Source organism: Neovison vison, chromosome 4 (genome assembly GCF_020171115.1).
Source record: "Neovison vison isolate M4711 chromosome 4, ASM_NN_V1, whole genome shotgun sequence".
Taxonomy (NCBI): Eukaryota; Metazoa; Chordata; class Mammalia; order Carnivora; family Mustelidae; genus Neogale; species Neogale vison.
This window is the reverse complement of record NC_058094.1, coordinates 174,784,108-174,810,390: the sequence shown is the minus strand read 5'-3', so window position 1 is coordinate 174,810,390 and position 26,283 is coordinate 174,784,108. Positions and strand designations below refer to the sequence as shown.

Here is a 26,283-nt window from a genome sequence, read left to right as displayed (position 1 = left end):
TGTAGCTGGTATATTGTAAATGCTGAACTTTTTTTTTAAGTCTTGCTTATTTAAGTATTCTCTACACCCCACATAGGTGTAGTGAACTCACAACCCCAAGAATCAAAAGTCAAATGCTCTCCTGACTGAGCCCACCAGGTGCTCCTAAATGCTGAACTTCTGAACTCTTACATAATCCCAAGATAGTACCATGTAACACATGAGGGCACTGAATCTTGGAGACTCAGATCACATTACTCATAATGGCAGAGCTCAGATCAACCAAAATCTATGGGACTCCATATCAGTCAGGGTTTAACTTAGCCTGTTATATAACAAAGAAACCAAAAAATACAGTGGTTTAAACAACAGAGAAGTTCATTTTCCCCTTGTGTAGCCTTCCAGATTGGCAGTGCCCTTAGTGACCAATACTCTTTTCTCCTCTTGCCCTGACATTTCCAAGAAATGGTATGGTTGAAGCAGGATCAAAACCACCTAAAGGTCTGGCCAGTAGGAGAGGGAAGAACACAAGAGAGTAACAAGCAAACATCTGAAGGCACAGATCCAAGAAGTGACACACATCACTCACAATCTGTTTTTAAGAACTCAGTCACATGGCCACACCTACCTCAAATGGGGACTGAGAATTACAAGGCCTACCTGGCCAGTCACGTGCTCATGTGCAACTTCATTTCCAAAGAACAAGGGGGGAATGGATTTTAGTAGACAGCTAACAGTCCCTACCTACCATGGACTCCTACCCTATGCCTTTTACCATAAAGAATTTAAGATCTCATTCCATAACTACCCCATTGCCATCTTTAAAAACTTAACAGATTATTATGCTAGCTACTTGACTATGTTACAGTGGGGATACATTTACTACACTCTTAATAATTACATGAGCTTGTGTTCTGCCCTTTCTGTGAAAAACCATCAATCTCTTAATGGCTAATTTATGCTATTGCATCCAGTAAAATTATATGCTTTTAGGAGAAGGTGCCAAAGACCAATTGACAAAAATCACCCTTAATATTATATCTGTGGGAAATTAGGATCCCCCACAAAAGTTACTTAACTGAAGTCTGAAATAGTCAGAGCTAGTAAATCATCCAGATATAGAACCCCAAAAAGAGAAGAGAATGAAACTAACACTTGTTGAATGCCTACCAATATTCTAAGAGCCTTAATTAATTCAAACAAGTAATTCCTGAGCACTCACTATGCCATAAACACTGTGCATTACTAGAGACCAGACACTGTCTATGCCTTCCAGAAGGTTAGGGTCAACTTTGACATAAATTATTTAATTTTACTTTCACTACCACCTTAACAAAGTAGACATCATAAATGAGAACTCAGAAATGTAGTCAATTTGTGAATGTCACTCACTAGTTAATGGTATCATTTAAAACCAAAATCCCCTTGGCTCCAAGACCAATTCCCTTTCCATAATGTCCTGACTCCTCACTCAAACCACACCACACATATCAGCAACGACTTAACCCAAAACGAACATATCACACACTTAATATCATTATCTGAAGTTTTTCTCATTTTCTGACTGAAATGATGCATAAAAACTACATATGCCAAGTGAGTCCCCACTGGAGCCATGATTAGAGAACCGTGCACATGGGCATACGTCACAAGTGGCAATTAAGTGCATAAAATCAGCAGCACTGACCCAGGAGTGTAAACAAACAAGCAGACTGGGGAGTATTATTAATCACATGCACACTGTCTACTTAATTGCAGCTTGAGCTCTTAAAAGTTAGAAGAGAAATTTCCCCTTAAGGAAATTTCCAACTGATGGTAAGACCTCTGTTTTCAATATCTCAGTATTTTAGATAAACATATGACAATACATATGATTTCAAAAGCAGCAGAATCACCAAATATTTAAATGAATTACTTTGTCAAATATATAAGCAAAAAATCCTGCTAAAAGATTTATACAAAATCCATTTTCTTTTATACTGTATTTTGTCGTAGTGGAGAAGGAACAGGGAAACACAAGACCTTACCATCAGAGAACACCTAACTAACAAAATAGATCTTTTCCCATTGTATCATTTGATCACCCTCATTATTAAACATTAGTACCTATTTGGGAAATAGGAGTACGGGCTGGCAGATTTACTTTGATCCCTTTGTCTCTGTAGCATTAAGTTACAAGTAAAGATACATGGTGATGCACTCTATACACACGTTTACTGTTGTACATTTTATATGTAAATTCATACATTCAAATACAGTAGAAGTCACAGTTTTGGTCTCTTTCTATATTTAAATGCTTGGATAGTAATACGGAAGAAAAGTATTAAGTTGTTTACTATTCCCAGTGGGATACTAAATGAAAACTAAGTAAGTCTCTGGAATAAAATAGAGGATTAAATCAATTTATGCAAAAAAAATCTGTGTCTAGATTGTTTTTTGCTGTAACTACATTTAGCATAAGGTTACAATAAAGACAACTTTGTGTTCTATTATAAAATTCAACTTCAACTACCATTAACTTGCTCCATCTGAGAATATAGACATTATATCTTCAAATCACTTACACAACAGCTCACAATATTATTACCTTAAAATGTAATTCTGATGCTTATATTGAGAAGCTGGAAAGTTCCAACTGAATGAGTTAACTTGAAGGAATATTCTTTTAAGCAATTTTATACAGAATGAGTATTAAATGGTCATCCAAATGTACATGCAATAAACATTTTCTTTTTAAAAACTGTAGTGCAGGGGCGCCTGTGTGGCTCAGTGGGTTAAAGCCTCGGCTCAGGTCATGATCTCAGGGTCCTGGGATACAGCCCCGCATCAGGATCTCTGCTCAGCGGGGAGCCTGCTTCTCTCTCTCTCTCTCTCTCTCTCTCTGCCTGCCTCTCTGCCTACTTGTGATCTCTCTCTCTGTCAAATAAATAAATAAAATCTTTTAAAAATAAAAATTAAAATTGCACTGAAGGAAAAAGTGGTTTCACCTAAAGAACAAATACGTTTTCATTTCTTAACTTCAGTTTTAAAGAAACAAATTAATTTCTTGAACTCTACTTAATATTTTTGACAGTATTTTTCTCAGCCTGGTTCATGAAGAATTGTGTGAGTGCTTCTTTATTAACTAGAATCCATAATTTCAGAGTTTTCAACTGAAGTTTCACAAACATTAATAAAATGACTGTTGCTCCTAAAAGTAATTTTTTGTCAGTTACATATCTGAAATCCTATTTGTCTTCCAAATTATGTAAGCATTTTTTTTCTAGTAAGCACAGATCAGGCTGTGCCAAGCTTTAGTAGAACCTACTGTTTACTTAGAATAGTTTTGAATATAGTATAAGAACTTTAAAATTTATATTTATTAAGATATTTATTTAAGATACCTACAAACAGAAACACAATTGCTTCTTATGGTATGCCTTATTCTTATTTTTAAAAAAAAATCCCACCTATAAATGAACACATTGCTTTATAATCTTTTTTCTACTTAGCATACAGAAAATATTTTCAATGTCATGACATATTCTTCTGCAGTGGCTTATACAACCTTCTTTTAAAAGATCCTTTGGTTCACTGTGTTTTTTCATTAAAGCACTGGTAAGTCAAAGGAAACCTGATTCTTACAGAAGTATGCCTTCCACCAGTTAAAATCACATCTTACCCTTGACATTCCATCTGGAGAAACACTGCTCTAAGAGGAAGAAAACTTGACTTCTAGGGTGGTGATACCTGAACTCCTGGGAAGTTACTTAATATCTCTTGGGACCTAAAGTATTTCATTGGCAAAAGTCTAGATAATAAAAAATATCTAACTTGTCACAAGAGTCTCTTGAGAAGCCTTCAAAATTTAACATCTATGACTAAAATAGGCAGCTCACTGGAATCGAGCAGGGGAGGAGTGTTTGCTAAGGTGAAGGCGAATGGCGGGGGGCGGGGGTACTTTCTCTGTGCAGCCTAGAGCCCTACATGATTGATCCTGCAGACTTCTCTCTACATCAGACCAACCATATTTTTCAACCAAGCAGGAGCTTATTGCTGCCTTCTTGAGCTGGCACCCACCCATTTTCCAAATTGTGTCAAGCCATGCATTTTATTCAGTGACAACCTTTCTTCCTCTAAACCCCTCAAGATGAACAAACACTTTCCCCCCCAGACTGTAAAAAATCAAATTATGTCACCTAATTTCAAGGAAAAGATCTGCCATGGCAGCCAGACCAAAAACACCATTTGTATGCAAAGAGAGTTAAAGTACTGGAAAAGTACCCTTGCCAGTAGAGTGTGGTATCATTAAACACAGAACTAAATTTGAAGCAGAAGTAGTAGAAAAAAATATATCTTGAAATGTGATAGGGTCCATTACGCTTCTTGATGAGATTACTTGCCTCTCCAATACATTACCCAAAGGCGCTTATAAAACTGAGGGAATATATTACATTGGAAGTATCAGGACTTTCTAAGTAGGTCAAATTTTGAAGTAAAAAAAATACTTCAAATTTTATGCAGTGTTACAAAAAAAAATTTAGGAACTGTACAGTGAAGGTGCTAATCACTTTTTAAAGTAAATTAAAAAAAAAACCTCTTACTCTTGCATAAACATTAAATGTATCACTTTAAAATGCAGAGTCACACACCTGAGGCTGTTCTTTCACTGTCATCTTAATTCAGTTTTTCATAATAAACTGAATTTTAATTATATAAATATCTTTATTCATTTGAAACTTTAAAAAGTTGGGTTCTAGAAAAGCCCCAAATCTAACTCTTAGCATTTTGAACTAACAGATTCAGTACAAGCAATCAATATAAAATACTTTTTCTCCTTCTTACTGGGTTTTCATTCATGGTGTTATTACAGAACAGAGTTCTGGTATAATGTTTTCAATAAAATTTTAGTTTCCTTATAGGTAATCCTAAAATAGCAGCTTTACTATTTCTGTAACTTTTCATATGGGAATATTGAGACATCTAGCAGCTGCCGCATCTGCCTAGTGCCCCACACAGCAACGCGATTACGTAAAAACTGATTTAAAGACCCATTTAATTAACTCAAGTACAAGTTGAATTTTTTTTTTGAAAGTTAACTATTTTCAAAGTAAAAATTTCTTTGGAACTCATCTCCAGTGGGGCACCCGGGTGGCTCAGTGGGTTCAGCGACCCACTCTTGCTTTCGGCTCAGGTCAGGATCTGGGGGTCCAAAGACTGAACCCACAGGTGAGTGGGCTCTGGCTCAGGGCAGAGTCTGCAGCAGATTCTCTCACTCCCTCATCCTCTGCGCTTCCACCTACTCATGCACATGCGCCAGCTCTCTCCAGAGATAAATAAATAAATTTTTCTTTTAATCCTCTCAAAATGAGTGCCTGGGTGGCTCAGTGGGTTAAGCCTCTGTCTTCGGCTCAGGTCATGATCCCAGAGTCCTGGGATCAATCCCTGCATTGGGCTCTCTGCTTGGCGAGGAGCCTGCTTCCCCCTCTCTCTCTGCCTGCCTCTCTGTCTACTTGTGATTTCTGTCTGTCAAATAAATAAATAAAATCTTTTTAAAAATTAAAAAAAAATCAAGAAAAATGTAAAAATATAGACCTTTTCATTTCTAATGTTATGTTGACAGAGGTTAGGATAAATATGGACCAAAAATATACTTGTGAAAATAAATACTACTAACATAGACCTGCCATGTTAATATATCATCTGCCATGATACCTGAATAGTCCACCCTTAAAGCACCACTTTAGTTGCAAGCAATGAAGCCCCCAATGAAGATACCATCTGGGCGTGAATACATTATGCCAATAATAGCGTATTGTGAATTACTGTGAATAATACAGACTTGACACATTAGCATCAGTAACTAGCAGGCCTCTGAGAAAAGGGAATGTAGAACTCTAACAGTTGTGTGTGAGGGAGGAAAGAAAAGTGAAATCCCTCAGGTTTAGGCCCTAACAGGTTGGAAAAATGTTCATGAAGGTTAAAAGAGAGAAAAGCTCTAAAGGAAGAGAAAATGTCTTTAAAAGATTTTAAGACCAACTTTTTATTTTGAAGAGGAAGAAATTTAAGATCAAAGAAACGAACAAAAAGGGAAATGGTGAATGGCAGACCTGGAAACCAACTTTGCTGATGTTACAATCGGCCTAGCACTGATGCCTCTTTGGGTTTTTGGGATAATCACCCTCTCAATCAGCGGTAAAAAGTTGTTCCAAGTCATATACAAATTACGAATCAATCCATATCATATTTACTGTCACAACCTAGTTTTGAATGTTAATCGACTACAGTAATGCATACCGTAAAGCCAGAGGAAGTATATGGAATAGAAATAAACTGATAGAGCATTTTAAAATAAAAATAAACAAAAAGCAACAGGAAAAGTTCATGATTTTGTCCCTTAATCTCAACATTATCTGTAGGCATTCCCCAAACGTCGTATGTCTCTTTTCCTTTCATGCAGTCTCTACTCCCATCCCACCCTAAGGACCCTCAGACAGCCATCTCCAGTTCTGCCATCTTGACCATGATTACCCCCGCTCTGGAACCGCCCTGAGAGAGAAACTCTTCAGTGTCCTGCTGCCAGGACACGGGCAAATCCAGATAACGAATACGGTACCTCACTCTTCCTGAAGGAAGGCACAGATACAAAATCAATCTCACTCTGTACATTCCTTGTCTCCTCTCCTTCTCTGTGTTTGTTAAAAAAAACCTCCATTGTATCATCATGTTTAAAACACTGTCCTTTTGATCTTGGGCTCATCCTTATCCAGGGGCACAGTCAGTCATAAAAGAGGTCTATTTATTTCTAATGATGTCCCTGTCCTCACCACATGCCTACGTTTCTCAGTCACTGAACTTGTTTTATTCCTTCCACCCTTTGCCTTGGAAGTCCATCCTAAAGGCACAGATATATATATTTTTCTTAATTGTGGTTACAAAAAACAAAACAAAACAAAAAAAAACCAACCCACACAGCAAAAGATCTACTTTCATAACAACTCTGAAGTGTCATGTAAAGTATGTTATAAGGTATTCACTATAACTCCAATGTTGTACATCGAATACCTAGAACTTTTTCATCTTGCTTGACTGAAATTTTACACTTTTATACCTGTTGAAGAGCAACTTCCCATTTTTCCCTACCCTTAACCCCTGGCAACCACCATTACAGCTTTATTTCTCTGTGAGTTTGACTCTACGTCACTTGCATAATAAATGGAATCGGGCAGAATTTGTCCTTCTGTAACTGACTCATTTCACTTAGCATAAGTTACTTAAGGTTACTCCGTGTTGTAGTATATGACAGGACATACTTTCTATGGGGAAATAATACTCAAGAGCATTTATGCCACATTTTCTCTATCCGTTTTGTCTGTTGATGGCCATTTAGGTTGTTTCTGTCTCTTGGCTATTGTGAACTGAATATTGCAGTGAATACAGGAGTGCTAATACTTCCGTAAGATCCAGACTTCAGTTCTTTTGGATATGTACCCAGAAGTATGACTGGTGGATCATATGGTAGTTCTAGAACCTGCATACTGTTTTCCACAGCTGCACCATATTGCATTCCCATCAACAGTGCATAAGGGTTCCAATTTCTCCACATCCTCACCAACATTTGCTATTTTCTGTTTATTTTTTTCTTATTGTCCACCTAATAGCTGTGAGGTGATATATCATTGTTTTGACTTGTATTTCCCTGATATTTAGCAATAGTGAGCATCTTTTCATACACCTGTTAGCCATCTGTATTGTCTTCTTTGGAGAAACAGCTATTCAAGTCCTTTGCCCATTTTAATCAGGTTATTTGTTTGTTTGCCAACGAGTTGTAGGAGTTTCTTACATTTTTTGGATATTAACTCCTTGTAAATAAGATACGTGGTTCATAAATATTGTCTTCCATTCTGTAAACTGCATTTTCGTTCTGTTGATGGTTTCCTTTGCTATGCAGAACCTGTTTATTTTTGCTTTTGCTGCTTGTGCTTTTGGTGTCATATACAAGAAATCATTGCCAAGAGTAATGTTATGAAGCTTTGCTTCTGTATTCCCCCCCCCCCCGGGGGAGTTTTATAGTTTAACTTCTTAGACTTAAGTCTTTAATCCATTTGAGTTCATTTTTGTGTATGGTGTAAGATAATGGTCTAATTTCATATACACAGGCATATGAAAAGCTCTAATTTTAGATCTTCTTTACCTATACGTACGTATGTAGTAAAACTTAAACACAAATTAAAGAACAATAAACAAAAATTCAGAATTGTGTTTACTCTTCTGGGGTGGGGAGTTACAGAGGAGACAGCACTGATAGTGGTTATATTAGTTACCTAAGTTGGTTATATGTACCTAGTATTTCATTATATTTATACATACACATAATTTTAGATTATTTTATAATAAAGTGAAAATAAAAATTTTTACTCTTTTTAAAGGGTAAAAAAAGTAACTTTATCTTTTTTAAAAAAGTGCTTTTTAAAAAAATGAATCTAATAAATTTAAAACAATTTTTTTAATTCCAAAACTTCCCTAATATACACCAGCATAGGAACTTTACTTAAAAGGTTCCAGCTCGGGACGCCTGGGTGGCGCAGTTGGTTGGACGACTGCCTTCGGCTCAGGGCGTGATCCTGGAGTCCGGGGATCGAGTCCCGCATCGGGCTCCCAGCTCCATGGGGAGTCTGCTTCGCTCTCTGACCTTCTCCTCGCTCATGCTCTCTCTCACTGTCTCTCTCTCTCAAATAAATAAATAAAAAATCTTTAAAAAAAAAAAAAAAAAAAGGTTCCAGCTCTGATGTAAAAAGTCTAACATCCATTGGGTGGAGCACTGCCCTCTATTTCTAACCATGTAGATAAATTCTATATTGAAAATTAATTCTACAGAGGCAGTTCATACAAATGTACTTTATTTTTATTTATCCACTTCTTTCTACCAAATCTCACAATGACAGCAAAGTTCAAAAATTACTTGCTCGCCAGCTTACTGAAAACACAGATAATGAACAAAGAGATCCCCACTCTCTAATAGAAAATCTCTTGTCAAGAACTACTACTGCCAGTGCCTCATGGAGGTGCTACGTGGGGCTGCATCATCGTCCGTGTTGTTTCCCAACCTCAGCACTATTGACATTTTGGGCCAAATAATTCCTTGTTGTGTGAGGTTGTCCTGGGTATTGTTGGATGTTTAACAGCATCCCTGGCCTCTTCCCACTAGAAGCCAATAGCACGGTAGTCCCCAGTTGTGATCTTCACAACGTCTCCAGCCATTGCCAAATATTCCCAAAGAATACAACTGCCCCCTGGTTGAAAACCACTGCCCTTGGTGAATGACACACTCTAGAGAGAGGTGCCCTTAGCAACAGCACCCAGCAGCCTGGACAGTGGAAATACAAATAGGAAAAAAGTGCTAAGTTCAAGTAATTTACACATTAAGGGAAATTAATTTAGACCAACACGAATAAGATAATTATCATTTCCTTGATTACTATACAGCTACATGAAAATAAAATAAGGAAATTTATAAATATACTGCCACTGAAAACAACATGACTCCAGTCTTCACTGATATACTCAGTCAATAACAAAACTGATTGTCAATATGTCAAAATGCAATATGTCAAAATGCAATAACATTTTAAAGAAATTAAATTTTCTGTCTATTGTGTGCCAATAAGCTCCACATTACTAAATCCCATGACTTTTTTTTTAGTAATTTATTAGCTCTTTAATTAGCATTAGATATGAGTAACCCTTCATTTCTCCTAAATAGTCTATCTTTTCTGTATTCCATTTTCTCTGACACCTAACCGTCCATCCCCTTCACTCACCAATTCTCCTCTACCTGCCTTCTAAATCGTGTTGTTTCCCATGGTTGGGTACGGAGCCCTCCTCAGCTGTTCTCACTTCATACCATCTCCCCAGGAGATCGTATCTATTTCCAGATCTTCAAATACCATCTATCTATGTGCCATCAGTGGCTTCCCTGATGTACTCCCTTCAACGTTCCAAGAGCATTTCTATTGAAATGTCCAAGTCTGCTCACCTTTCACTTTGCACCATCCTCATACGTGACCTTCCCTAGATCCAGCTGTTCATGCCATAGGATCAGAATTAACATTTTCCTCACCCTTATTTTCACATCGAATTATTTATCAAATCCTAAGTCTTATACTGGATTTCTCAGTTCTGTCCACTTCCTCCTTCCCCACTGGCACTACTTATTTCAAGCTACTAAGAGTTTTCTAAACTGTTTCTATGTCTTTTGCTTTGTGAGATCCTATTCTCTACTTTTTAACTAATTTAAAAGTAGTATTCAGATCCTGCAACTTCCAGGGTCAGCTTTCAATCATTTCTTTTTTTTTTAAGATTTTTTTTTTATTTGTTTATTTGACAGACAGAGATCACAAGTAGACAGAGAGGCAGGCAGAGAGAGAGAGAGGGAAGCAGGCTCCCTGCTGAGCAGAGAGCCCGATGCGGGACTCAATCACAGGACCCTGGGATCATGACCTGAGCCGAAGGCAGCGGCTTAACCCACTAAGCCACCCAGGCGCCCAGCTTTCAATCATTTCTGATTACAGTTGTAACAATATGCAACTTCCCCTCCATGACCTAATAGGCTCTGCACGATCTTGATTCTGTTACTTACACCTCTAAGCAACTCTCCCGTTTTTAAACATTTCAACCATGATGGCCTTTACTCTCTTCCTCAGAGAAGTTAAACTCCTTACCACTTGGCACATGCGACTTAGAAAGTCTTTCTTGTGACTTAGAAAGTCACAAGAGAAAGTCTTGTGACTTGGAAAGTCTTCCCTGTGACTTAGAAAGATCATTCTATGTCACTCAGATTCATCTTAAAGCCACCTTTTGATAGAGACTTCCCCTGATCCCTCAAACTATACACTGAATACTATATAAATTTTTAACATGTGTCATATTATACAATTCATAGAAAGCCCTTATGAGTTTGATATCATTTTATAGGTAAAGAAACTGAGGCTTAGGAAGGTTAGTAAGATACTCCAAATCACAAAGTGAGAGAAATTGCGCCATGGCTCTCTGATCTCCTATTAACACACACATTCTTTTTCCCAATGTTGTCAGTCCAATGAAGACAGGATATATTCTATGAACTAGAGCTTCATTCACTTCCTGCAGTTTTGCTCCCCCACTAGTCTGTAAGCTTCCTGAGGGTAGAAGCTGTGATTATTAATCTCTAAATCTCCAGGGCAGGTGATACTCAAAATTTGTGATGAAGGAGTCTAAAGAACAAAAGAGAGACAGACAGACAGACACACAGGACTCATCTCAAGGAAAAACAAATGCCTTTTTTATTCAAGACTTTTAATAAAAGATCTAACCCCCAAAACAGCAGTGACATAAAAGCAGTGACAAATATTAAAGATGAGGACAGAAAAAGTCCATTCAGAAGCATGAGGACACTGGTATCCCATCACTGGCGGGGGTGACCAAAGCCATCAGAAATTACATTAGTACCTAAATAAGGTGACCATGACAAGCCAAATGGCTGTTCTGCCTCTGTGTCTAACCATACAGAGATACGGAAATTTCCAACTGTGAATCCTTTACAAATTATCAGCTATGTGTTCTTATGAGATAAAGACATTAGAGAAAACACAGGTAATGGAACAGTTCTGCAAAAAAATGGTTTGTTGTCACCAGTACTAACAAGCCTCTTTGCTTTCTCAAAAATTTAAGAATCCAAGGATGCTTTGTAACTATGATCTTTTCCAACTTTACTCCCTCCCTGGAGCAGTTGCAGCTCCTTTTATCCCCTACTTTCTCTGCAAAAAGATAGCAGGATTTCAAATCTCTTCCAATGTTTTTATAAATAAAGCTTGGCTGATCCTATCAAGATGACAAAAGTTCTGTAGCCAATGAAGGAAAAATAAAGATGAAAGATTGCTGAATGCACCCCGATTGCCTGATAAGAGAAGTCAATTATTTTATATCTGATATTCTCATTTTTAGCTGGAAATTCCAGACAGTGTCCCTTTCAGGAAAGGAAAACTTTTTAAAACACCATTACTCCCCTGGAGGTGGGGGGGGGGATTCTCCAAAGTTGTGAAATTAACCTCTTCCTTCATTCACACATTTGGTTCTATTTTTACAGTTTTACCAGTAATCTAAAAGAAAAAGCACTGAAAGTCAATCCCAGGTTTTTTAAAATGTCTGACAGTGCATGACCCAGTTCTCTTCAGAACCTCCCAGAAGATTCAGCCAATTTTTATTTCGGCAGTGCATCAGTGTTTATCATTTGTTTTACAACATGGTTGCATGTTCTTAAAAATTGACGCAGATGAATTTCACCCATCGTTTACAAAAACTCAAGAGAGACAAATGGCCTTAAAAATTAAATCCACCACTGAGGCATGGTTAATTTACTAAAAGAGCATTTCTTTTTTTCCCCCTCTTGGTTCAATATTTACTTCCTTACAGCAGTAACTCCACCCCCACCCCACCAGCCTCTTTATTTGTCAAGATTTCTGACAAATTTCCAGCTTATAATTAGGCATTATGAACATTCACTGTGGGAAATCTATTGCTAGACAAAAGCTTTTCCCTCCATTTTGGTTTAGAGAAACAGTGATGACTTTCACCTTGGGAAGTCTAAGAGCAACATCATGGATGCATTTTGACTGCATATGTATGAACAAACTGATTTCTTAGGGACAAATGCTCTAACAAGTGATTAAGTCAGACAGATCTGAAACAAAATCCTGGTTGTCTCTTATAGCTGGGTAATCAAAGGCAAGCTGCTTCATCTCTCCGTGCCTCCGTTTCATCATCTATAAAATGAACATAGTAACACTAAATTTCATGTAGGAATACTAGGGGTATTATATGAGAAAACCACCCAGTGCCATGCCAGGTACACAGTAAATGCTCAGTCAGTAGCAGTCATTAGTACTTATGTTAATGACACAGAGTAAGAATTTCCACAGAGTAGGGGAAGGTCCTCACCTCCCCACTTGTGGCCATCTTCATAATTTCACCATCCTCATTACTAATGAGAAAAGTATCTAGGCAGCTTGCAGCCCTGGAGTAGGCCTACAGAGTTCTGTCTCTGAGAGAAAGGACAAGAGTTCAGATGTGAGGCAGCCTCCCAGGCCTAGCAGCATTGCATACATCCAATGACAATACGTCCTTTCTCAGGGATGAGAGAAGCCCATGACTCTCCCCTCAACTTGACTTCTCCTTGCTCTGTGAGCAGAGACAAATTTCTGTTCCCTCTTCCTCAGAGAAAGAGGATGGAAGACACAAGCTCTGTACTCTTTTCAGAGAGAATTAATTTGGTGAGTAAGGGCAAGGAGCCCAAGAGCAAGTAAGATGTCTCCATGGACACTTTTCCCAGCCTCACATCATCAAATAATCAAAAGAAAATAATGTCAGAAAACAAACAAGTATGCTCAGACACATGTTTAGCATTCTGTCTAAACAGAGCTCATCCCTTCTTTCACTCTAATCATTTCAGCAAACAGCTGTGGAGCTAACAGAGTGAGCACTCTCTGTTCTCAGCACCTTGCCAAGTCTTTACACGTACAAAGGGTCTCATTGTCTCCGATCCTCAAAAAAATCAATACTTCCGTTTATCTTCATTTTTTCAGGTGGGAAACCAAGGTAGAAAAAGATCAGGAAGCTTCCTCAAAAACAATGGATTGCATGGAACCAAAATTTGACCCCAAACTGTCTAGCCCCAGAGTCCACAATCTTTACTACTCTCCTCTAATCCCACTCCCATTGGCCAAACAACTAGAAAGTTGATCTTGCTTTTTTTGACTCAAAATTCAGCTTTCTGCAATGACATTTCTCTTAAACTTATACTACTGAATGGACAGGAACCTTGAGGAGATTCTTGGCCTCTTTCACTTAACGTTCAGAATTGGCATATTTAAAATATTGCAATGCTACAGGACTAAAGTGGGGAGCATGCCACAGAGGTGAGCATGAAACGTGGACCATGAGTCCCTAACTCTTGAAGCTGTGTGACAGAGCATGGGCAATCTAGGCACTGTGCACTCTACTTCTGCTTGTATTTGAGATTTTCCATAATAGAAAGTTAAAAGCAATGCAAATTTAAACCACAGGCTAGATAACTAAAGACCTTAAGCTGTTTCAGAACCTAGAGGGACATCTGGGTTCAGTAACTCAATGATTCTACTGACAGTTACAAAGTCTGGATTGCAAGAACTAAGAGTGCAGGAACTTTCAAAAATTATACTAGTACAAGAATACTGCCCCCCGAGTTTGACTGTGACCTATGTGGGACAATGAAGATATTGCAGGAGTTGAATCTTCTGCCCATTCATGTTTGCTGTTCTTGGAGCTACTGCTGCTGATCGGAAAACCTTCTGCTTCCCCCTTCTCGTAGCAGGTTTATCTTTCCACAGCCTACACACTACTAAAGATGATTTGCATGATCAAACTTAAAAACTTCTACCCTTTATCGTTTTTACAGTTCTTCTAAAAGATTAAAAGGAAGAAACTTACCCGTTCTGCTGTACATTCCCTCTTTGCCAAAGTGAGCTGTGGTTTCGAAAACTAGCCCAGTCCTTCTGAACTTTTCTGTATCCGTTATAATATTAAAGAGCCACAAGGAAGGGAAGTGGTTAGTCAACTTGCTAATTTTATCAGTCCCTCCCACTGGTTAAATAGTACCTGATGCTACGGACTCAAAATCAGTTTTCCAGCTCACTTCTGTGCTACAGCACGACTTTATAAAACCGTCTAACTTGAGGGGAAAGAGAGTGACAATATCTAGTTCGTAGGCATGAGACAGTTAATGAATGAACATTTTATTACTATTAGTAAGAAGCCTAACAGACTACAGAAATCAGTGATTTTACAAAATGAGGAGGAGGAAGAGACAGAATGTCTGTCAGCTCTATACTCCAAGCATACTCTCAGCTGGGTGGGAAGGGAAGGGATTTTTTAATGCAATCAGAGGACGTGTGGGAAGTCACTGGTGTTTCATTTGTTGATAAATTTTCTGTCCTGGAGTAAAGCCAGTTTGCCAGATATAGAAACTTCCACAACCTGGGGCCCTGGCTTAGACATTAGCAATTAAAACAGGACCAAGTAGCAGACATGTGCCTCTGGACGAGGGAAAATTAAATAAATGTCTTCTGAAGAAATACTCTGACCTGTTTTCTAGGTTGTAAATACCTGTAGTAAATGAAAAGAAAATATAGCACCTAAAGACAGATTTTAATGAAATAAAATAATTCTGATCCAATTCAGAATTGAATTTTGTATAATCCAAAAGATTGCAATATACAAAACACTGTTACCCCAGAGCTTTGTAACACATAATTTTCTGAGCTATTTCAATATGTGGCATTTGAATTAAATCTGGAGTACTCACTGGGAAGTGTATGTCCCACTGTATCAGGAAAAAGATTTTCCCCAAATCAAAACATTATTGAAGTTCACTAACCCTTGCCTTTGATTGGCTGAGTAACTGAAAATGAGTCCCTTCAGAGAACTTCTAGAAGTTTTATATAATCACATGTGGTGTTGGTGATACAAGATGCAAGAAGAGTGAAATTTGGTAAACTAAGGGAAGCTAAGGAAGCTAGCAATTCATTGCAGTCATTTCTCCTTTCTTAGTATTCCCCCTACTCACCTAATCAAACAAGGAAAGGAAAAACTTTGGAGAGCTATTGAATTTATTTTCCATCTCCGTAAGTTTGTTTTCTAATTAGAGCTAAGAAAATGTACTAGACTGAAGTGAAATACTACTCATGCCTTGTTCTGCGATGCCAGCTACAAGTTCCTTGAAGAGCAACAATTGCATAGTTTAGGCCCTCAAGGTCATATCTTTGTATCTGAGTTTAAGAGGAGGAGAAAATACCTAAAATCAACATTTCACATCCATGACTCTCTCACTTACATGTGTAGCTTCTGCATCTTCAAGGAAGGAAGAGGAAAAGACACAGAACTCTTGAGCAAAAGAGAATTAACTCTCTTTGTCAAAAAAGAGCCTCCCCAGGCTTCTACATTGAGGTAAAATTCTTCAGCCTCTTCCAGAAGCCTTTCTCCATTCAAACATACCAACTTGCCTCCCTCTGAAATCCTAGGGCATATTTCATCATCCTCTCAGTCTAATGATAGATTATTTCTATGTAGTATCTTTCTAAGACTGTAAGCCTCCTCAGGACTTAGATACATACTTAGATACAGAGCACTAAGCTCATCAAGCACAAAGCCCCTCCCATTTAAAACAAGTATTTTGCAATGCTCTTTTGCTAACCTAAAATGAAACTCATAGATTCTAAATCCAACCTCTATTCAGTATATTTTTCAAAATCAATAAAGAGCTCTGACACATGAATATTTACACGTCTCAGAAGTCCTCCAATGTTTGCCCTACTACCCTGTGAATAAATCCTGATGAAGAGATGTAATAAGAAGTAGTCTTATAAGAAAAGTAGGCAAGTGAAAGACTGGACAGCTGAGTGAGCATGAGAATAAAATCCAGTGTTAAGACAAGAAGCAATGAACCAGACTTATTAGCACATTAAGTAAAAGGAAAAATAAGATTAACTGAAATCCAAATAACATGCTAAGGCAAATCGCAGACCACAGACATAAAGAAAACATGAAAAATGATTACTATTCCTTGTAGGAGCTGAGAACTATTCCTTATTCATAAAAGATTTCAAAGGAGCATGAACTTTCCTTTTTTCAATACTGAACAAGGGAACTACAAATGCATACAGATAGAGCTGTGTATGTTGGTGAAAATACCATTAGCCATGTTGTTGTCAGTGACATGATTTTCCAAATGGCAAACAATTCGTCATAGAACTTCTAATAATAAATGTGAAACTATATGATAGTTGTAGTCCTAGAAAATCAGTGTGCACCAAAATGGAATAAAACAGTTTTTATATGTGCAGCCTATTTTTGTTTTTTAGGCTCAAATAATTGTAAACAGGTGTTTCACCCACGATCCAAAAAAATAACTGAAATGCATAACACAAAAATTTTTCCACGTGTAGCAATGTCCCTCACATTACCAAACCCTCACATCCATGAGACTAGCCCACTAAATACTAGAAGCACCCTTTGAACATTGTGGCATCTAGAAAACATTCCCATTATTTTCTGACCCTTGCCTTAGAGACCAGGACAACCTCATTAACAACTACCACCCTAGAAAATCCACTATCCTTGGCAAACTCACCTGCTTCAGAAGTCAGGCAGGAACATCAAGAAGTGAAGGAAACATTAAATAAAGACCACAAATTTAGGTAATGTGGGCTACCATCAGCTTCTATCCACTGTGATCCAAAGATTATGAGTAGTACAGAGCCTTCCATCCTTCAAGAGAAAGTAGACATCCAGATTTCCTTTTTTTTTTTTTAGGTTTTAATTTATTTATTTGACACAGAGACAGAGAGAGAGCACAAGCAGGGGGAGCTGCAGAAAGGAAAGTGAGAAGCAGAGTCCCAGCTGAGCAGGGAGCCCGAGTAGGGTTCGATTCCAGGACCCTGAGACCACAAACTGATGCTTAACTGACTAAGCCACCCAGGTGCCCCTGGACATCTAGATTTCTAGGTGAAATTTTGTTTCAAAAGATTTGTAACACTCTTAGGATCATACACAAATTTTCTACAGGCTAACATGATCTCTAACATTAACTACTTGGTCAATTAGAAAAATAGCAACATTTATAAAATACGTAATGTCAAAGATATGATATTTAGTGTAACAAGCAGGTGACCAAGCCCTTTGATCTCATTTTGTAAAAACAATTATACATGACTTATATAGGACTGACTCTGGAGTATCTGCCAACATGTTAACAGGAATTCTCTACTGATTAATTTTTCTAAAATGAACACATAAGGTTTTATAATAAGTAATAAGCAACCAAAAGTATACTTAGTTTTAAAACATTAGAGGACAGTAGCTATGAAAATTTCTTTGAACACAATCAGAAAGGACCACAGTTAAAATATACAAACAAATAAAATTCCTCGCAAATACAAAATTCTGCTCCACGTCAAGCGCTGGTTAAAGACCAGATATAAAAATTAAGCTGCCTGCAAATCAGAAGAAGGATGTGCCCAAATAAAAGGATTTATTACCTTGTGCTCCAGATAATCAGATATTATTTTATCTCGTTTATTAGACAGCTGGAGGCCACACAGGCCAGCACCTAAGACTGAATGTGTGACAACGAAAACACTCAAATAACTGTTGATTAAAAAGATCTAGGGCTTTAAAAAAGTAAAAAAATAAATAAATAAATTTCCCTATAAGCTAAATAATAATAATTTTAAAAGTTAACCTTTAAAATGAAGGTGCTTTAATAATTTAATTATCTTTTTCCTATTTATAAAATTAATATTAGAAGCTAAGTCATGTTTGAATTCAATAAAATTATTTTATTAACTTCTTCTAAGGCTTAAGAAATACCCTCTTCTGGGGCGGCTGGGTGGCTCAGTCAGTTAAGAGTCTGACTCTTGGTTTCAGCTCAGGTCATGATCTCAGGGTCCTGAGATTGATCCGCAAGTCAGGTTCCCCACTCAGCACAGAGTCTCCTTGTCTCTCTCCCTCTGCTCCTCCCCTTACTCACTCTCTCTCTCTCTCTCTCTCTCTCTCTCTGGAATAATAAATAAAATCTTAAAAAAAAAAAAAAACCCTCTTCTTTATAAGCCAGTTTATCCTTCAATCTGTTGAAGACTTAGACCTTATTTTTTCCTCAAATAAAAGCTTATTTTCTCCCAAATTAGAAACATTTCAAATCTGGTCCTCTTAGGGACCAAACATGACATTCTTGAAGAATAAGCTAAGATCTTGAAAAATCATACATAGTAAGACCATTTAAAATGCTCAGGTATACACACTCAAAATTCTGCAATCACTACTGATTTGGGGGGAATTTATAAAAATGTACCACCAGGCTGTATAGAAAAGAACTTTTAGAATCATAGAAATCTGTGTGGAAATGATGATCCAATTTTTGGAAATGTTACTTTTTCTTGTTAGAGAGTAGAGTCATGCCAGTGCTTACTTTGAAAGGAAATTCACCCTTTCTCCAGTCTTCAGCTATATGCTGACTAGAGCTTCAGTCTTTAAATATGTTTTCAAGTTTATTCATTTCCATTCTGCAGAATCAGAAGATTATACAGTTTGTGAACTAGAACTTTCCTTTCAGTTATGTATTTCAATTTTGATGACAAAAGCAGATGTTTGCAGGTTTGAAAGTTTTCTAGTTCAACACTGTTGGGGAATCCAGGGTAAATGCAACAGTTACCACTTGCCCAGCATAAAAGGTGATATGAAAATCTCATAAGAATAGTATCATGTAGCATGTCTTTCTGAGGAAAGCATGCCAGATGTAGTCTCTTTAAAAATGCTTTAAGCATTTGACTAAATTTGCTGCTAAGGTGATTATTTTTAGACAAGATCTTGCTTACTGACATATATTGAAATAAAATTTTTAAAACTGCCATTGAATACAATATATTTAATACTTGCTGGGAGGGGGTGTGTGTTTGTGTGCGTGTGCGTGTGCGTGTGTGTGTGTGTGTGTGTGTGTGTATTCCTCAGTAAATAGGACACACAGTATTCAGCTTCACGAATAATCAAATAAATGCAGATTGTGAAAGATTAACATTTTTACTTTCAGTTGAGGCTAATATAAGATGATGATAAGCGTATGAGGTGAAGAGTATTCTCTATACTACTGATAGGAATGTAAATTGGTAAACCCTCCCTGGAGGAAAAAATTGTCACAGTATATCAAGAATCTTTTTAAAAGTTCATGCTTTTTGGGAGTGACTCTAAGAATCATTTCTAAGGGGAAAAAAAAGATGTGAAATGATGATTTATGTAAATGAATTTCCATTACACTGTTATTTTAAAATGTTGTTGGACACAAATTGTCTATATATGCCCAATATAAGGAGAATAATAAAAGAAATTAGGGTATAATTACATGACAGATTATAATACAACTTTGACAAATTAAGATATTAAAAATATTTAATGATGCTAAAAAATTTATAATACAATGTTAAAAGGATACAAAAACATTGGTGTAGTACTATCTTGGAACACAAACATACTCCATTCACAGCCTTCCACCTTATACATAAAATGTATCCACATACTCAAGAGAAAAAGACTAAAAGCCCAGTATGTGAAGAATAATTCTCTCTGGATGGTATAATTACAGGTAAATTTTATATTCTTTTTACCTTTTCTTTTTGGCCAACTTTTCTACTTTGAGCATCGGGAAAAAGATATTTCATAAGTCTGAAGACATCAAAAAATTGTGCAGTACTTTTCATGAATTTCAGAATCTTCTCCATTATCACAGCAGCCTTTACTTGGTCTTTTGGCTTCAAAAGTATTTTTTATTGTTACTTTGGCTTTGTGGATTTCTCATTTTATTCCTTGATAAAGTGAAGCTTGCCTGGCAACTCAGACAATTTAGGGTGAAATCAACTTTATGTCAATGTGTTATGTTATGTTAATGTCTCAGCTGGTCATCTTAGCTACTCCACACAACTCAATTACTCTTAAAAACAGACTGCTAAAATCTACACCCAATTTAGTGCAAAAGGAATAAGCAAATTTTTACCTGGGATAATAGTAATAGTGTTGAATTTAAATCAAGTGAATGAGAAAGGAATCCATCTTCATCTAGTCTCCACAACACCAAACACCTGAAAATTTTAACTCATTTAATGATCTCAGTAATCTTGAGGGTTAAGTTTTCTTCCATCTATTTCACAGATGAGGAGACTAATTTTCCCAAAGCCTGATAAACTGACCAAAGTCTCGTATTTGGTAAGTGGAGGACCAGAACTAACTACAGATAATTTTGACTATAAAATCAATGTCTAGCATATAAGAAAAAAAATTTTTTTTGGACTCCAGATAGTTCACCTGTAGTGATCTTAAAATTACAGACAACTTAAAAAAAACAAATTTTTGAAGATTATGAAATAAATTAGATTCCAAATAAGAACAAAACATGCTTTTGTTCTCTGCAGTTACTATAATGTAAGATGAAATAACCAAGAATTGGCAAAAAAAACCAAAAAAACAAAAAAACAAAAAAAACCACACAATTGAATATATAATTGAGATGATGTTTTCTGAGCCAAAAATCAAAACAAATGACACAGAAATGGTCCCAGAGTCTCATGCTTCATGTAGCCATCATTTGTCCAGTGTTTAATGGGGATTAAAAAAAGTTTAAATTAGCAGATCTGTGCTCCCTTCGGCAGCACATATACTAAAATTGGAATGATACAGAGAAGATTAGCATGGCCCCTGCGCAAGGATGACACGCAAATTCATGAAGCGTTCCATATTTTTGGATGAATGGATAAGGAAGATGTGGTCCATATACACTATGGAGTATTATGCCTCCATCAGAAAAGATGAATACTGGGGCACCTGGGTGGCTCAGTGGGTAAAGCCTCTGCCTTCGGCTCAGGTCATGATCCCAGGGTCCTGGGATCGAGCCCCACCATCGGGCTCTCCACTCCGCGGAGAGCCTGCTTCCTCCTTTCTCTCTGCCTGCCTCTCTGCCTACTTGTGATCTCTGTCAAATAAATAAATAAAATACTATTTAAAAAAAAAAAAAAAGAAAAGAAAAGACGAATACCCAACTTTTGTAGCAACATGGACGGGACTGGAAGAGATTATGCTGAGTGAAATAAGTCAAGGAGAGATAGTCAATTATCATATGGTTTCACTTATTTGTGGAGCATAACAAATAGCATGGAGGACAAGGGGAGTTAGAGAGGAGAAGGGAGTTGGGGGAAATTGGAAGGGAAGGTGAACCATGAGAGACTATGGACTCTGAAAAACAATCTGAGGGTTTTGAAGGGGCGAGGGGTGGGAGGTCAGGGTACCAGGTGGTGGGTATTATAGAGGGCACGGATTGCATGGAGCACTGGGTGTGGTACAAAAACAATGAATACTGTTATGCTGAAAATAAATTTTAAAAATTTTTTTTAAAAAAGGTAAAAAAAATTAGCAGATCTTACATATAATTTGTAAATAATAAAGAAAATTCACATTTTTTTAATTTAAAGGGAAGATTTTAACTAATATACAAGTCATACATTGTCAAATCAAATAACAGAAGAAATATATGAGGACAGAAGTAAAAACTGCCTCATCATCCGTACAACAAAAATAGCCATTGTTGATGTGGTAACCTCCCATACTTCTTTCTATTCACACACAAAACACCATAGTGGTACTTAGGAAAATGAAGGCTGGTTAAATTGGCCAAGTGGTATAGTTGATGACATGAGACGAGGTTTGAACAGACATGTGTCCAACTCCCACAGGAGTGTTTTTTCTACCTCTCATTTGCCTAGGGTAGGGGGATGGGCAGAATACTCCACAGACATAGAAACTGAAGTATGGCATCACTTTGTCTGTTTTTCATACTTTTCGAAAATCCAAAGTCTTAGATGGTTGACTCTGCCCTTTACTACTACTTCCTTTGAGCAAATCACTGAATTTCCCCAGGCTGACCTGTAAATAATGATGTTAACTTCCAAGAGGTCTTAAAGAGTCAATGACTCAGTCACTAAATGGAATTAAATTTTAGCACTTAAAAATCTCTGTTTTAGAACGACACAACACTCAGCATAAAAATGCAATGCTAACCTTTAGAATTTTAAATGAACTAATTAAGATAACATTTGAGCCATGTGTACTGTACAATGCAATCCATTCTGCAAAGAGGAACAGATAATCAGTTCAACAAATAATAGCCCGCTGTTACACTTTCTGTGGCATAAACTTCATATTCCACCAAGTTTAAAAATAAATCTTTTACTCACCTTTGATTTACTCTCTCTTTCCTTACGTTATTACTATGCCCTACTATGGAATGCCTCCCTCTACTGGGTTAAAGTGTACCTTGAGTATTAGAACACTGAGGATCAGAAAAGGGTCAAAGAGTTCCTCATGTTCTTTATTTGTTTCTAAATACAGTGCCTAAAAACCACCTAGATTTTCCAACATTTCTTTTGGGACCTTATTCCAAGGTTGAGAAACTTGGATCTTTAAAACAGTCCTAGGTTCTAGCTGTTTACACAGAGACTTGTGTTGTACTAAGTGAAGATTATACCCTGTACCAGGCAGCGAAAAGGAAGTAGTGCCCAGATCCATTTCTTACCGGCCCATTGTGAAATGCAATTACAATATCCTTTATTTCCTGGGATACAAAGGGACAAGTCCCTCACCAAGTCATACACAAGCCAAATGACCTGCATTCCTTTAAAGTAATTTCCACCAAGTGATAATCACTTTCCCCCAGTGCAAATATGTGACTTCCCTTTCTGGAAATGGTCCGGGGACCTTGCAATGTCTTGTTTAACAATAATAATTGTGTTTTTTCACTCCTGTCTATTCCCCTAAGAATTAAACTGTTTTTATTTCTCAAGACTAGGGAGTCTCAGGGACCATTTTAGGATTTTCCTAAGAAATATCCATAATATGCTACCACTAACTCAATGTCTTAGAAATGTTATTAAGTGCTCTAGCCTTTATTTTCTTATTTATAAAATGGGGCTAATAATGCCTATTTCACAGAATTGTTGTGAATATTAAGCAAGGTCAATTACAGAAAGGGCCAGCACATTGTAAATGGTTAAAAATTGATTAACCACAATACTACAAGTAAGCATAAATAATATTTATATAGTTTTCTCTTCTCTACTCTGAGGATATTATAATGACTCTGTGTGTGTGTGTGTGTGTGTGTGTGTGTGTGTGTGTGTGTTCTTTCAATATTTTTTAAGGTGGCTGTAGGCTCACTCGGGCACTTTTTCTACAAGCTTTACCTTACGGTTTTTTAAATCCTTTTAAGATCCATAATCCTATTGAATCAGGAATAAAATGTATACTTAGTTTCAGGCAAACAATAGTTCAACAGAAGCCCTTCAATTTTTAATTACTCCCTCTTTCTTCTTCAAGTTCACTCCTATTCTCTGATTTTTTAGTCTTGAAAGCCAGTCAGGGTACATTATTTATGTTATATTCAGTAGGGAGGAAAAGAAGAAAAGGAATTTTATTCAGGACACTAACTCTAACCTTGAAATGTTATTTTCTGAACATTTGTTCTGCTCACTGAGCAATTTTTGTCTTCAAGTCAGATGTCTAAATACAGTGCTTGAGCTCTGCTTAAAGGCTAAAAATATAGACTTCGGCACAAGGTGATGGTTACAAAAGAAGGTGTTTAGAATATGGTTCAATAGAAGCTAAGGTAATTGAGCATTAGCTATATAGTTCAGCCTGAAGAATTTCTGATCTACATTGAAGCTTTGGAGTCAAATCTCAGGCCATTATCCTTTGAAATACATTTTCCTTGAAAAGAGAGTCAATTAAGTAAGTGGTTTCCTGAAATCCTCCACCAAGTCCTCAGTTTTCATCATTCGAAGACTGATAGTCATGGAAACCTTTGTCAGCCTTTCTCTCTCTAAACAGAGTACCTATAAAAACATGTTCCACCAAGCATACTGAGTCTGAACAGGAAAACTGGCCACAAAGCTCATGCAGTATTTCCCTCCTCTAGAGAACAATCTGAGGATAGAAGCCAATGAATAATTATGATGCTCACTACATGGCCATCGTACAGAAAGCTTATTATCCTCCAGGATACAGAGATGACTGCGACTCTATTTCAAACTCACAGACAGAGCTCTGCTCTTCAATCTCACACTTGGTCTTCCTCAGGCACACTAAAAATAAAGCATCGAGGTTGGGATGGGAATGGTAAAATAAAAGAAAGAATTATCCTAGAATGGATAAACCTGACTCTGTTTTCCAATGACAGTGAAGACCTTTTAATGTTTAAAATTTTATTCCTTTTGAGAAATTGGAAAAAAAATTGGATGAAGAAAGGGAGATTAGTTTACGTAATAAAAATTTTGATGTTCTCATGAGGCAAGTATTGCCTGAATGAGTGAATGAATGCAATGAGTCATAACAATACTAGAAAATCTCAGTACATTATCATGAAATCCTCTTTAAGTATTTATTTTAAATATATTTCATGAGGCTATCCCAACCTTTTTAATACTTTCTCTCCAATGCCTAGAAATGCAACAGAGGTACTTCTTTAGCAAGTATTTGCTGAATGGATGAATATTTTCCTTTTCCTTCCTTTTTAACTTTTTGATCATTTTTAAGGTTAATGCACAACAATTACTTTCTCAAGCCTCTGAGAATTCCCCTTTCGACACTAGACAGAAGAGATAAGTGAAATGGAATCATAATCCCTTACTAAAATTTTCGTGTAAAAAATAGTAGTTGGCCAATTTACACATAGAATGTGAATTAAGCCTTTGAGAAAACTAGCTTCTAGGCAACATTTGTCCTTATTAAAAGGGTAAAATGCAAACACACATTCATACTGGAAAGACATTTGACCAATTTTTTGCATCATCTTCATCATGAAGTCATTGGGTAGAGAAGATCAGAACATAAAAATTTCCCTAATCATTTCATTTATTCTTATCCCATAACAATCAGAATTGCCTAACCACTATTTTTTAGTAAGAATAAGGGTTAAATTGGTAATATGAAAGCCAGGTAGGCAGATAGTGAGACAAAATAGCTAACACAGGGACAAGAAAAATTATATTCTAAAGGAAGCCTCTATCTGGACTATGTTGTGTCACATGTGTTTTAATAAAATGTAGTATATTACATTTGAATGTTTTTTATAAATAAGGTTTTACTCTATTAGAATGATTCTGGCAGAGTTTAAGTTGTTCTTTATTTTACAGTGAATTAAATTTTATACATATCTGAGATAGCAGTCCAATATCTTTCAAATTTATCTCTAAAATGACATAAAGTTTACTTCAAAACTTGGAAACTTCTACATCCATGTTTCTGAGTTTCCAGATTGGACTTTCGGAATGGAATACTCACTACTATAGCAGAGGTAGCTCTTGTTATGGGATTAAAATGTTTCAACAGAAAATTTAAAAAATCACTTTTCACTCTCGCGCTACACCAAACACTTCTTCATACCTTCCAAAGTGACCTTTTAAAATCGAATATATAAAATGCATAAAAGATTATGTCTCTCTTCATATGCACATATTCACAATATCCTAGGGCATTACTTCACCAGGAAAATTCCTGATATTTTAAAGTCAATTTTAAAACAAACAAAAATACTTAAGAAATAACTGCATCTTATAGAATTTTAAGTACTTCTCTTTTACCATGTTACATAAAAGGCATATCTAAATTTAGACATATGTAGATAAACATGCCAATCCCTGAAAAACCCTAGACCACAGAAGTTCT

At 36.7% G+C, this 26,283-nt stretch overlaps 1 protein-coding gene and 1 non-coding gene across 4 annotated transcripts in view; one reads left to right on the top strand and one right to left on the bottom strand.

The window, feature by feature from the left end:
• HDAC9 (histone deacetylase 9) overlaps positions 1-26,283 on the bottom strand; it is an 872,408-nt gene that overhangs the window by 735,635 nt on the left and 110,490 nt on the right. The window contains exon 1 of one of the 3 annotated variants that reach the window (XM_044246156.1): positions 14,461-14,512. The exons of 1 other annotated variant lie outside the window; for it this stretch is intronic. In XM_044246156.1, the coding sequence (XP_044102091.1) occupies positions 14,461-14,476 (16 nt within the window). In that variant the 5' untranslated portion in view covers positions 14,477-14,512. Of the gene's footprint in view, positions 1-14,460; positions 14,513-26,283 lie in introns of those variants that run through there. One more of the 3 variants, XM_044246162.1, reaches the window with a different exon arrangement.
• LOC122905697 lies at positions 21,206-21,312 on the top strand. The gene has a single exon (XR_006384391.1). It is a non-coding gene; the product is annotated as a U6 spliceosomal RNA (small nuclear RNA).